We start from the raw sequence: 12604 nt of genomic DNA on the forward strand, positions 1-12604 counted from the left end.
GTTGACCTTGGAAAACCTGCTATGGGATACTAAAAAAACTAGAATACTTGTCATTAGAGCAGAACAACTTTTCCAAGGCTGGCTAGTTCAGAGAACCATTAGCTTAAGTGATGATAAGTGATAGAAATCCCTTTAAAGTTGGTGAACCTTAAAAAAAGCTGAGATTCTCTGTCCTCAAGGAAGCCTGTGGAGAAGAAAGACGGGTTCTGTGTACAGACTTCCATGTCTGCATAGTGAATTCCCCTTTACAGGCACACTTGGTTATCTATAATGATCTGTACAGCCTTCAGCTAAATCGAGGTACTCTGCTCCCATCTGAGTCACTCCAGAGGGAACAACATAAAGAAAGAAAACTGCAAGGCTCTCATTAACAACTGAACTAGTGCCATCTCATTTAAAATCTGAATGTACAAAGCTGGATGGTTTCAACTTGGAGAATGAAAAGCAGATGCTTCAAGTGGAAATATTTTATTTCTTTACTTTACATATTTCTGTAATTTAAGAATTGATGAAGGAAAATAACCCACCTGTTTCAAATATCTAAAAGTAGTTTCCCTTATAGCAAATAGCACACTACTCCTTTAACATAGTGATATCACATTCTTATCTGTTTATCACACAGAATGTGCCAAAACCAGCACAACCTTGTACTTCCTCTACTGCTTAGGTTCCTTACTCATCCTACAAAGCAATTTGGAGGAGTATCACTTACTTAACAAAGGAACCTGTATTACATCTGACTGCAGAGAGAAGCTGTGGAGAAATGGAACTACATTTTACATGACAACATTTTCAACAAGTTCAAATATAGCTTTGCTATTCCTTTTAATCAAGTCTTGGACTGGACCAAAACCACTGACAGCCAGTGTCCTCCTAAATGCCTTGCAACTATTCTTGCCTAGTCTCTAACAGGCCAGGCAAAATGAGCCTGAAATTATTCTAACATGGTGGAAGTACAATCAGGACTGGCTGTGACCACCTCACTGCCCTCAGACATACAAATACTTTTATACAAAAAAAAACCCCAAAAAACTGTTCTGGAGAGCAGTCAGGTGGGAGTTCTGGCTCAGCTATATCCTCTCCCTGCAGGAGAGGAGTGAAGCCTTCGGCCATCACTTGTGCAGTTAGTGAAAGAAAGAGATTTAGAGCAGGAGAGAAAACTCACCGGAGACAGGGCATTACTGCTGTTTGTTATCTTACCCGTGAAACAAGTAAAAATTAATCTTCTGGGAAATAAATTTTAAACCAAAGTTTAAAAGCATTAGAATGTATTCCTGATAAGATCATAGTGAGAAAAGTATGGTACTTTATATCCATTGTACAGATGCATCAGCCTTTGTATGCATCTAGCATATAACTAGAACAAACTTCTGATAGTGAGAGGTGTTCCTTTCCCAGTAGAGAGGCTACCATCATTAATGACTGTACATCACTGCACTCACAGTTAAATACCTGTATACATTTCTTTCATGTTACAGTTACTGATGCACTGGATGAAACTCAGAACTTACCATACCAGTCGTAGAGCTGCCTAATTGAAATGTAAATTTATAGTCTGTTTTATTTCTCTCAGATTTTATGCATGTTACAAATGTACAGTCCTCAGTGGTTAGTTGTAGAGTGAGAGTGTCCTCTGTGCCTGGAGTTCTTTCACTTTGTGATGTTTTTCTGTACTTGGAAAAAGTTTCTCAGGACTACAGTTCCATAAGAACAGTTCCCCAATCTTCTTGAATCACTGTTCATTCTCCACATTTCTGCAGACTACATGCAAATTTATCATAAACCCATAAGCTGAAAACCAGCACAAGTGCAGTATGACCAGCACAGTTCATCCTCCTCATGCCCAAACCTAGCAGTGGGTTACAGGCCACCAACTGCTCCAGCAGAGATCATGGACTAGAGATTAAGTTATTAGAAAAGGTGTTTATTAAACATCTGTGAAGGATTTTCTGAATTATTTTCTCTATGTGGGACCAAAGCATTTAATCTTCAACAAATTCTAGACTATCATACCATCTGTTAAATGTGAAAACCAAGTTATATCCTATATTTACAAAGTAGATATTAGTTAAAAGAAATACAGCTCAAGAAGGAATTTGGAGCATTTTAAGACTGGGTGTCATCCAGCTGAATAGCAGAAATTGCAAAATTGAAGATACAACTTGCTCAAGATTTAAAAGTACATATTAATATATGTAGAAACTTGCAGCTCCTTACCCGATAGCTACCAGTCTCTAAGGATGCTCCATTTCCTCAGCAGAAGAAAGGAATTAGGAAGGGAGCAAACTTATATACAGATTATCAGCAGAGAGAGAAGGCTGCAATAAGCAGTAGCTGGCAGAAAAAGTTTGACTGCTGGGGCCAAGGAACCATCTTTTCCCAGTGTCTAAGGGCAGAAAAAAAAGAAGAGAGAGCTGGGAGCTAGGAAGTACTCACAGTGTGCATATCAGGTAAGATCAGATGGTCAGAATCACGGTCAGAACCTCAGCAGTAAGATTTAGTGCCATGAAATTTTCTAGATTAGAGATTTTTAGTTGCTTTTCTTTTTAAAGGACCAGCCTATTAAGACCGCTTTGAAAAAACACAGAAGAGTGATATGTCTTTATCTCTGTTTTAAATGTCTGTGTCCCCCACCTTTTAGTTCCTGATTTCCTCTTTCCATTCCCTGCATATTTTCTTTATGATTCACTTCTCAGATTTCAAGGTTTGTGTTTTCTTTCTTTATCCATCTCAATACCTCATAGCTAAAACGCCATTTTTCACTTTTTCTCGGGTATTATAATTTGGTTTTTCTTCTATCCTTTCTCCCTTCCTCATGTTTTATACCATCTTAATCTCACTTAATCATTCTTAACCTTTCCCCTTTGTCTCATATCTCCTCTGTACTGTAATTGTTCCTCCAGAAGTTTCAGGTTTGAAGGATGGAGGTTTGGTCATATTTGGAACAAGCATGAATACTACAAGTATTAGGGCAGGTGAGCTCAGGCTGTGATATCTGGATGAGATGTCCAGCTACATGGAGAAAAGGACATAAAAGACAGTGGGTTGGGGGGAGTGCAAAGGAGACCCAAGGAGGAAAAACATGACACATGACAACATGTCACATCCCAGATATTTTGGTATCATGATCTGGAGGTGTTGAAGGAGTGCTGGAGAACTACTTTATGATTACTGCAGGAGTGCTGGGCTTCAGTGGGAGCCCTACAAGGGAGAGATTTTCAGGAGGAATTCAAAGGTACAAAGCTTCAGTGGCATGAATGACACAGAACTTTCAGCCATTTTAACTGTTGACCAGCATACATATCCAGGGCATGAGGAAATAAGGCCTCCCCTGCAGTGTTATCCCTCTAGTAAGACACTGGGATATGGCACATACACAGCAGAGCTTTACATGTGAGCAGGTTTTAGCGCAGGGTTTTCTAAGACAGGAGTCCTGTTGCACCACCCACATTCTCCTGTATCTGCTGTGGCAAACACATTTCCCATCACTCACATGGTGCAACCTGGAGTCTCACAAATGACTAGTTCACTTCCCTCAGAATGTTTGCAATAATCTCTTGTTTGATCACTCCTTGCACTACAGAACAGCAGAATATGCTCTTGCCATCACATTCACCCAATAGTTCTCACATGCCTTGTGAGGAGTTAAAGAATCCCACTGCTGCTTTCCTTAGGTTCCTGTGGTCTGAGTCACCTCACTGAGTTGCCCAGTTCTTCATGCACCTTTGTGATAATCGGAAGGGCTGGGGCACAGCTGCAATTGCATGCTAATCCCTTCACTTACTTTAGATAATGAATAGGTAAGAAGGAAAAGACAGACACAGAAAAGATTCAAAACATATTAATTACAACTAAGGAGGTCAGCGTGTTAGTGTTTGTAGCTCCTATTACCACATGTACTAAGAGCTCTATCTATTAAAATATTTAGGCAAAATCAAGTTAACTCCTGCTGATATTAACACCATGATACAGCATGGGGCTAGAATTTTGCAGTGCTTCTGTCCCCTAGTTTTCTTCCTCAAAGGGATAATTCCATGAAGTCACTCCCCTCTTTCCTGTAAAAAAGGACACTCCCAATCTGCAAAACCAAAAAGCACTCTTAAATGCCCACATCTGCAGCTGTTACCTACATTCTTGTAATGCTTCAGTACAGCCCAGAGTCAGAGCATAGGAAACATACCCCATTAAATGCTGAACCAGAACGAAACAATGCCAGCTGACAAAGCCACACAAAACCTCCCTGCTGGCTTTCAAGGACAGATGACAAGGATCTTCTGCAGGTGTTCTGCTGGGAGGTGGAACAAACACCCTGTCAGGTGCAGCAGAGAACACCTCAGTGGCACATTGAGAGCAAATGAGGCTTCCCACTGTTAAACCAGCAAACAAGAGAACATCAAGGGAAGCAAAGGGGTATAGTTAAAGGCAGGAATGGGAAGAGAGAAGCAGGCTCCTTGAAATTTGGTGTCATCAAAGACTTGGATGGCAGGGGTAGGAGCTTCATTTGCAAGTCTTGAAGGTGCCCAGAACATCAGCTCTAAGATGGGCAGTTGGGAGAAGTAGCAAACACATGTGTCACACTGAAAAGGGTTGTCATAATGATGACCAGGGAAGCCTGGGAGGGAAGTAGAGCTGGGTCAGAGGAGATGCCAAGAGGGGACCAGATGACTCAGCAACAGAGATCACAAAGAGAGGAGCCCTTGATGAGCACCAACAAGTAAACAGCCATTTCAGCACACCAGAGGTTTGAACCCAGGCTGCAAATTGGATGAAGGTGTGAGGGCCTGGAAAAGCAGCCGGGGTAAGGACACAGCACCCCTCAGGGGGCTGAGGTCATCGGAGGTGAGCATGGGAGACTAAAGACAGCAAAAGATAGAGGAAGATGAGGCATAATACAATGATTGAAGGAAGAGAGACTGATCATGACAGCAAGAAGAAAGACAGTTTTTCAGCCTTTTAGAAGTTCATATTGAATTTTGAAATAAAAATTAATTTTCTATTTTTGCTATGATACATTATTCATAGCTCTGTGTTTGTTTGTGTTCGTGAAGTAACAATATATGTTACTTCAGCATGGACAAGCTGCTGCATTTTATTTAAATTTTAAGTAATTAAGGGCAACCAATACTGACTGAAGCATTTTATCTTTTTATTTTAGATTAGTATCTTTGTTGTGATGAAACAGATTTACATAGTATTTGTCTTATTAAAATTCTACCTAAAGCAAATAATTATTTTGGTCTTCATCTCAAAAATAAGCAGTTTCAACAAATTACCTAATGCTATTTATACTAGTTGCACATATCCTATGTTGCTTTTAGACAGGCAGGGACTGACAAAGTCATGAGATTACCCATGAATTATCCATGGATATCAGTGTAAAGCAGTTAGCTTGCCTTCTGACCACAAAATCTGTCTCTCAGTTTTTGATGTTTTAATTCTCACGGCATCCCGTCTTATAATAACAAGAAATATTATGTAAACTGCTGAAATTAACAGGATGTGAGCTGGATCATCTAATTACCATGAATGTTCAGTGGAAAGTAGAACTGTGGATTAAATAGTTATACCTGCACTGAAAGAGCTGGTCCTGACTCACAATATGGCTTGAAACAGTAGTTTTCAATAGATTTTCATAAACTGAATACTGCTGGTATAATGAAACTTTTAAATTCAGAAGTATAGAAAAATGTGCATTTTTCACATGAAGTCTCAGACTATCTTTTACGTTTAGCTTGGCATGCTATTTTTAGCAAAATTTCCTTGCTGACATTATAGGAAAATGCAATTTTCGTGTTCTTTGAAATTGTCCACATTTATAATGTATTTTTCTGTTGTACTAGATTTAGAATAAACTAAATATCTGTAGCTCACTTGTCTTCACTTCACATACAATTTCCAGTAGTATAACAAATTTTGAAAGAATTTGTCCTGCTGTCCCAGATTCATGCATTTAAAAAACTTTCAATAAACCCTGTGTTTTCTGACCTTCAATTTACTGCTTGTACGCATGAAAAAAAAAGTTCACCAGCAGTGAAATCCAACGTAAGTAAAGCACAAGTCTAATAATTATTTTGTTTGATTGATCTAGGATCATCATGTGGTAGAGAGGAACCACAGCCTGAGACTAGTTTTTACTTTCCAAAGTCTATTATGCTCACTTGAAGACAGCTTTTGATTCTTCTCTGGTGAAGAATTTAAAAAAAATAAAAATCACACCGATATCTTTCTGAAACTCAGACGAGTGTTTATTTTTTGTGCTGTCGTTTCTGCTGTATGGCTGAATTCAAAGCCTGAAGGATCAAATGTTGGTTGTTCTGAATGTTGTAGCTGGTCAGTTCTATCAGCTTGTCAAACTCCTCCCCTGTGTAGGTAAAGCTGTTTAAGCAGTAGGGGGAAGAGATAGTGGAAACATCCACATTGCCCTGTGCCATCTCAGCAGGGCTGCGTTCCACACCTAACAAATAAAGAAAAATCATCAGTGGGATATAGATACGGTTCCACCTCCCGTTTTCCAGGTGGGGCACAATGTTACTCCTCCTTCCCTTGGCATTTGCATTTCTCTCCCATGGGAGGCACAGCTGGGGAGGGAGGAGACCACACTACACCATGTCTCCCATCCCACAGCCAAAGGGCTGCCAGGTGGTGGGAGAACCATCCCATGGCTTACCAGGCTCTTTGTATTTTCTGAAGGAGTCATTCACCAGAGGGAAAAACACCACAGTCGGTGCCTCTGGGGTCTCTGTGTCTTCAAAGATGTAGCACTCCTTTAGATTTTTCTTCTCTTCTTCACTCATGTGGATTTTGGGAAACGGGATTCCCTGCTTCTGAAAGTATTTGGAGGCTTCTTCCAAAGGCTGAATTCAGATAGAAAAGAAGGTCAGGAATTCTGCCACACTCCACCACTTTTCCTAATGCATCCATCAAAATACCTTCACAAATATTTTGGAGCAAGGTTTGCTGTCAATATTTCTTCTGTCCTTGTCTCTTACATGAGGTATTAAGTACTATTAACAGAACAATTCAAGATTCAGCCTTCAGCCTGCACTCCTGATTGGTGTTCTAACTCCTCCTCCTCCTCATCTGCCTTTATCTCTACAAGATAGGTAAAATGTCCATGACTATGGGAAGGGTGGCCTAGCATCTTAGGATACAGAAAGATGCCTCTTCTGGAGAAAGTAATGAAACCAGCAGAATGGACAGGAATCTGAAATAGTACAGTTTTTAAATGCAAAATTACAATTTTTTTTTTACACAGCATAAAGCAAATATCATCTTAACTGAAACATTAATCTTGCAGGTGTGTTAGCAATTTTTGAAAATAGGATTTTGCTTCCCAAGTCTGGTTGGCATTTATGAAAATTTTAGTCCTCAAGAATTTCTGTCTTGTCCTTAACTAGGAACAGGAATTATAGAGCAGATTATTAGATGGCATTTGAAAAAGCAAATATTGTCAAAGGACAATTCCACAATTTTGAGCAACAACAAAAAACTCCAGTTACTGTTCTAAAGACAACTGGACAAAATATTTCTAATTATACTGCATGTGCATAACTTTATATGAACATCACAACACAACCATAATGAGTTCATCAATGGTGGTAACGAGTACCAGATAAATACTCCATGTGAGTGTAATCTACATAGCCAAATGGAGCTCATGGGAGCATACAGGTCTAGGAGATAGCATAGAGGGCTATTTCATATAAAATATTTAGAAATCCAATATTACTTCTGTACTTGGGGAATTTACCAGCATCACTTGCAAGACCAAAGCATCTGCACAGGGAGCCGTAGACCAAGGATCCTTTTCTCCCAGAATCAGTTTATTCTACATAAATTATTCTGAATCTTTAGGAGTTAAGGAGGGCTAAAAGGCAGCAGTTGTTTAGCAAAGAAAATAGAGTATTTTTCACACCAAGGTCTGTGATCCAGAAGAATAGTTTAAGTGCAGGACAACATCCACTTTCCTCTCTGGCCTCATGAGTGGTGGATAACTAATGTCGATGTATCCTGCTGTGTCTGCCAGGCACATGAACTCTGCTGTTTCTGTCAGCTGGTTGGGGAAATGCTCTAGTACGGTATCTAAAAGAAAATATTTGTTATGATGAGGGATTCAATAAAGAACAAGTACATCTGTTGTTTGACAAAAAAGGAAAATTTTGAAAAAATGCCTCTTGGGTCTCCATTACATTTACTTTTTCCAAAAGACCCTGACACACTACAGATGTTCAGCCTTCACGTATAAAATAAAGATCTGTTCAAGGTAAAAAGAGAATTCTTTCATTTCCCATGCTGCTATTCTTCCACCCCAGATGAGCAGTAATTTTCTTTCCCTGGAGTCAAGGAAATTCCTGAAGCTGATTTGACTATATGAAATTTAAAAAGTTATCTTGAAATATTCATTTCCAAACGTTCATCATCTGCCTTCTCTTCACTGATGAAAACACCAACCATCTAAGAAGGAAAAAAATTATATTCAAGGATGTTTACCTTTCCATATACAGAAGTTTTTGCTGTGAAGGTATTCATTGTGCAGCTGGAACCCCTTCAGGAAGTTGTAGAACTTTGAAACCATCACCCGCTCTGTCAGGATCCTCCGAATGATGCCCATGATGCCACATTCAGGGGTGACCAAATAAGTCTCCAACTCATGTCTCCTGTCTGATGGATAAGGCTCTTCTCCTGAAAGACAGAGGAGGTGAACAAATTGTTGCTTTGATACAGTTATTTTCAATACTTAGTATAACAGAAGGCATCTCATGTTAGCTAGGGAAAAGAAGATCCTGATAAGACACTGCAATATACAAATAAATCAATGTCAAAAGAGGAATAGGAAGAAAATCCATCTTCAGTAAAGCCTATTCCATGAAAAACAGAGTGGCAACAAACTTGCTAATACTGGAAAAAGTGATCCATTCTTTGGTAGAACTCACAGATCAATTCCCTGTGTGAAGGTTAGGGTAGGTTCAGAATCTGGACCCGTTTCTTTCAAAATTAATAAAAATCAGTTTTGCAGGAAAAAAAAAATCAGAGAAAAAGGGTTGTGCTAGACAGTACCTCATGAGACTGGGAGGAGAGCCAATGACTTTCTATCACATGCATATATGTATTTATTTAGCTTAGGACTTTGCAACACTTCCATGGAAAAAGTGACAGAAACCCTGAAACCAAACTCACTAACTGCCTGGTAACACAGGTAGGATAACCAAGCCCTCTTTAAAAAAAACATAGATCAAAGAAAATTGAAATGGAGTTGCATGTAATTGAACCCTTCAACGCAATGTATGAAAAGCACCAGCAGCTGAGGCAGACAGAGAACACAGGACCAAGGTGTTTGTTACAACATGGAGGTTCACCAAAGGGCCCTGGGCAAAGACAACCTGTTTAAAACCTTCAGTAGTTTTATATTTGTGTAAATTCAGTCTAGGAGAGAATAATGGAAATAATATTGCTATAAATAAATTCAAAGAGGAAACCTAGTTAGATACAGCTGACAACATGAAGCTTCTGGCTTTATGAGGCAACAGGTAAAACAGAAACAGAAATATGACTAACCAATATCAACAATGCTGTGTTGGGTGCACCTCAGTGAGCGCCTTTGTGTAGGATCCGACGAATGCCAGGCATCCAGCAGGTTGTATGAAAAGACATTGCTCCATAGGCCTGTGCAATGGTAGAGAACAAGAAAATTTCCTCAGAAACATTCTAGTGGGAAAGTATCCCTTTTAAAAAAAATAATCTTTCAGCTTTGCAAGAGTTACTGGAAAGCCTCCAGGTTTCCAAGTTGCCACCAAAAACTATGTGAGGATCTTTTCAGCAGCTAGCATTCTGTCCTAAGGAGGAGCCTGAATAATTTAAAACATTGTGTGAGGCCTTCAGCCTCTGTAATTCATTGCCACATACAAACCAACATTTTCCATCCTATACGCAACTGTCATAAGTGAGAAAAACCATGCCATTTCTTATAAAATAAGGGTCTGGTCTACAAAATATGTCATATACAAGTGGATACTCAGTTAAAGGTTTGGAAGCTGCTCCTGGACAGTCAAGAATCAAACGGTTAGAGCACAGTCTGGGATAGTCTGCAGAAAAGTCCTCTAAATACAGGACATCCTTGCTGTTTCTTTAAAATTTCTCTCTGCACAAGGTCTTTTGAGCAAGACCCTTCTCCTCCATTTGTTATTCTCATTCCATAGTGCTTCTCCCACTTTTGCCATCCCACATAAAAGAACATCTAAAAATGTCTCCAGAATGCAGAAATCTCCAAAAGTCTCTTGGATTTTGAGAAGTATCTCTTCCTCCACAGCTCTGTCACAAGCCCCAAGGGGTACTTGAAAATCTCTACTAGTGAAAGCTTTGCAAAAGCCATATATTATACAGGATGCAATAACCGGAGCTGCACAATAAAATAATTATTAATCCCATAAATTATTAACAAAAATACAATTCCTTTTAAAACATGGCTTGTTTCTATAGTGGGACAGAAATCCAAGAGCGTTCTGTTTTATAGGAAGTCCTTTTAAGAATAGACTCACTTAAGAAATATCAGAAATGCATAATCAAGAAATCAGATTGTGGCTCTCTGGATCTACACTTAGCTGTCAAGCAGAGTTCATTTGCACATAATTACTGGCCAGTTTCTGCCAAGACAACCTCATCCCCCAGCAGTTCAAGAAGCTTCTGTCCAGCCCTGCTATGAGAAGACAGCTCCTCCGGTTTCTCCTGTCTTGATGTCTTCTCACTCTGCAGCTCCCCTGGTTCCGTGAGCCCTAGGAATTACGCACTGTTCCTGCATTTTAATGACTTTCAGACATTGCTGTTTCCTCAGAGCTTCCTTATAATTACGTAGCAACGTTGCCCTAACCTGTCGCACTGAATATTCTTTGTACCTGTATTGGCTGAAGTAAGAACTGTGAAGAGGGATGGTATCTTCTAGTAGACCGACAGAGTTGAAAAGATAAACAAGCATTTATTCACCCCAGCCTTTCTTCTGGAAACATGAAGGTCTTGTATCCCCATGAGCTCATACAGTCTTTCCAGCTCTAGCCACTGCTCTTACAAAAGGCCTTTCCTCTCCCTGCAAATGACACCTTGCTTTTATCTTTAAACTTCAAGCTGTAACTAATAGCACATTTTAATAGTAACCCAAGAGGGCATTGCATGTGGTATCACTAGAGGGCAACATTGCTTTAACTCTCCACCTTATCCTTTATAAAGGTGCACCCATGGCTGTGGGATGAGCAGGCTCTGGTGCCAAGCCTGAGCTCAGCCCAGGCTGGATGTGTTGGGTGTGCTCACTACCTGGCCACCTCGAGTATGAACACCCTACCCCACTGCTATTGAGGAACTGCAATGGAGCCACAACATGCTCAGAAAAAGGCTTTGTAGTCCCACCTAGCTCTGTGACCTACCTCTAGCAGTCAGCACAGAGTGCTTAATGGAAGAGTAAAGGAAAAAGGGAAGAATGAAGGGATCTCTTCTTAGCATACTCTACAGTATCTCAGGCTCCTGGATTTAGGATTTCTAGTGCTAGTGGCTGCATCTGAATTACTGGGTTTCAGAGCCACCAGAAGGATTTACTTTGCATGAATTTCTCTTGCCCTTTTCAGATCTATGCATACTCTTGGATCCTATGTTTTATTCTGAGTCTTTTTCATCATACAACTCTTCTCTCTACTCATGACATCACTGAAAGCTCTTAGCATAGCTAATAAAGCAGTGAGATTTAGTGCTGTGTGACTAAGCGCAGTCTTTGCTTTCTTGTGCCCAACTATTGTCTCATGTTTTGAACAATATGATTCTGGACTCCCCTTGCATAATACAGACATTCACAACTTCTATGAATACCAAATGAGGAATACCGCACGGTGATGCTGGTTGTATGGATTTTTCACATTATAAGTTAACAATTTTTTACCTGGATCCTTGCTGTCCTGCTGTGTCTTGTGTTTATTTACATGTAAAATATCTGTTTTAAGAGCAGACAGACTTGTCTGCAGAAACTTTACCCCAGAGAGCCAATGTACACCAAAGGGATGTCATAAAGACTTCCAGTATTAAGCAAAAATAAAATGAGAATCGCATAAAAACACCTGCAAAATATGTTTTCCATTTATTACTGAGTGCTACCCAATTTACTGAATTAATAATGACAAATTTCAATTATTTATCATGGTAGAAAAATTACAAAGGATTTAGAATACTATGAAATTTGTAAAAGTATCAGTATCAGTTCACAAAACTACTCTAAATTGCTGTATTTTATAATAAACTCAGTGACAACATTGCTTCGGTGCCTAAAATCGTGCCATTCATGGACAAATTTGATTTTAAGATTTTGGTTTCAAAATGCAAATGCTTTTCATGTGGAGCTGTGCCACTGATTGGTTCAAAATGAACCTAACCTCTTCAAGCAGCCCTGAAGCTTCAGGCATGAGCATCACTATTCAAAACAAAAGCAACAGTGAATAGTGCTGTTTGAAATTTCCCCTCAGCACTTTTAGCTCATCTCCACTGTCTAAGGAATTCAGTCAGAGGTGAGAACAACATGGTGTACAATTAGTTTCAGTCCTGCATGATGCAGGGCACTGGTTGTAATAGGCAG

General features: G+C 39.6%; 1 protein-coding gene across 1 annotated transcript in view; it reads right to left on the reverse strand.

Moving 5' to 3' along the window:
- Window positions 1–6245: 6245 nt before the first annotated feature.
- LOC134045512 (cytosolic phospholipase A2 epsilon-like) overlaps window positions 6246–12604 on the reverse strand; it is a 32737-nt gene continuing 26378 nt past the window's right edge. Inside the window, exons 16-20 of the mRNA XM_062495316.1 lie at window positions 9556–9663; window positions 8491–8682; window positions 7916–8082; window positions 6668–6854; window positions 6246–6454 (exon numbers count right to left, since the gene is read on the reverse strand). Of these exons, the coding sequence (XP_062351300.1) occupies window positions 6246–6454; window positions 6668–6854; window positions 7916–8082; window positions 8491–8682; window positions 9556–9663 (863 nt within the window). The remainder of the gene's footprint in view (window positions 6455–6667; window positions 6855–7915; window positions 8083–8490; window positions 8683–9555; window positions 9664–12604) is intronic.

Source organism: Cinclus cinclus, chromosome 6, assembly GCF_963662255.1.
Source record: "Cinclus cinclus chromosome 6, bCinCin1.1, whole genome shotgun sequence".
In the NCBI taxonomy this organism is placed as follows: Eukaryota; Metazoa; Chordata; class Aves; order Passeriformes; family Cinclidae; genus Cinclus; species Cinclus cinclus.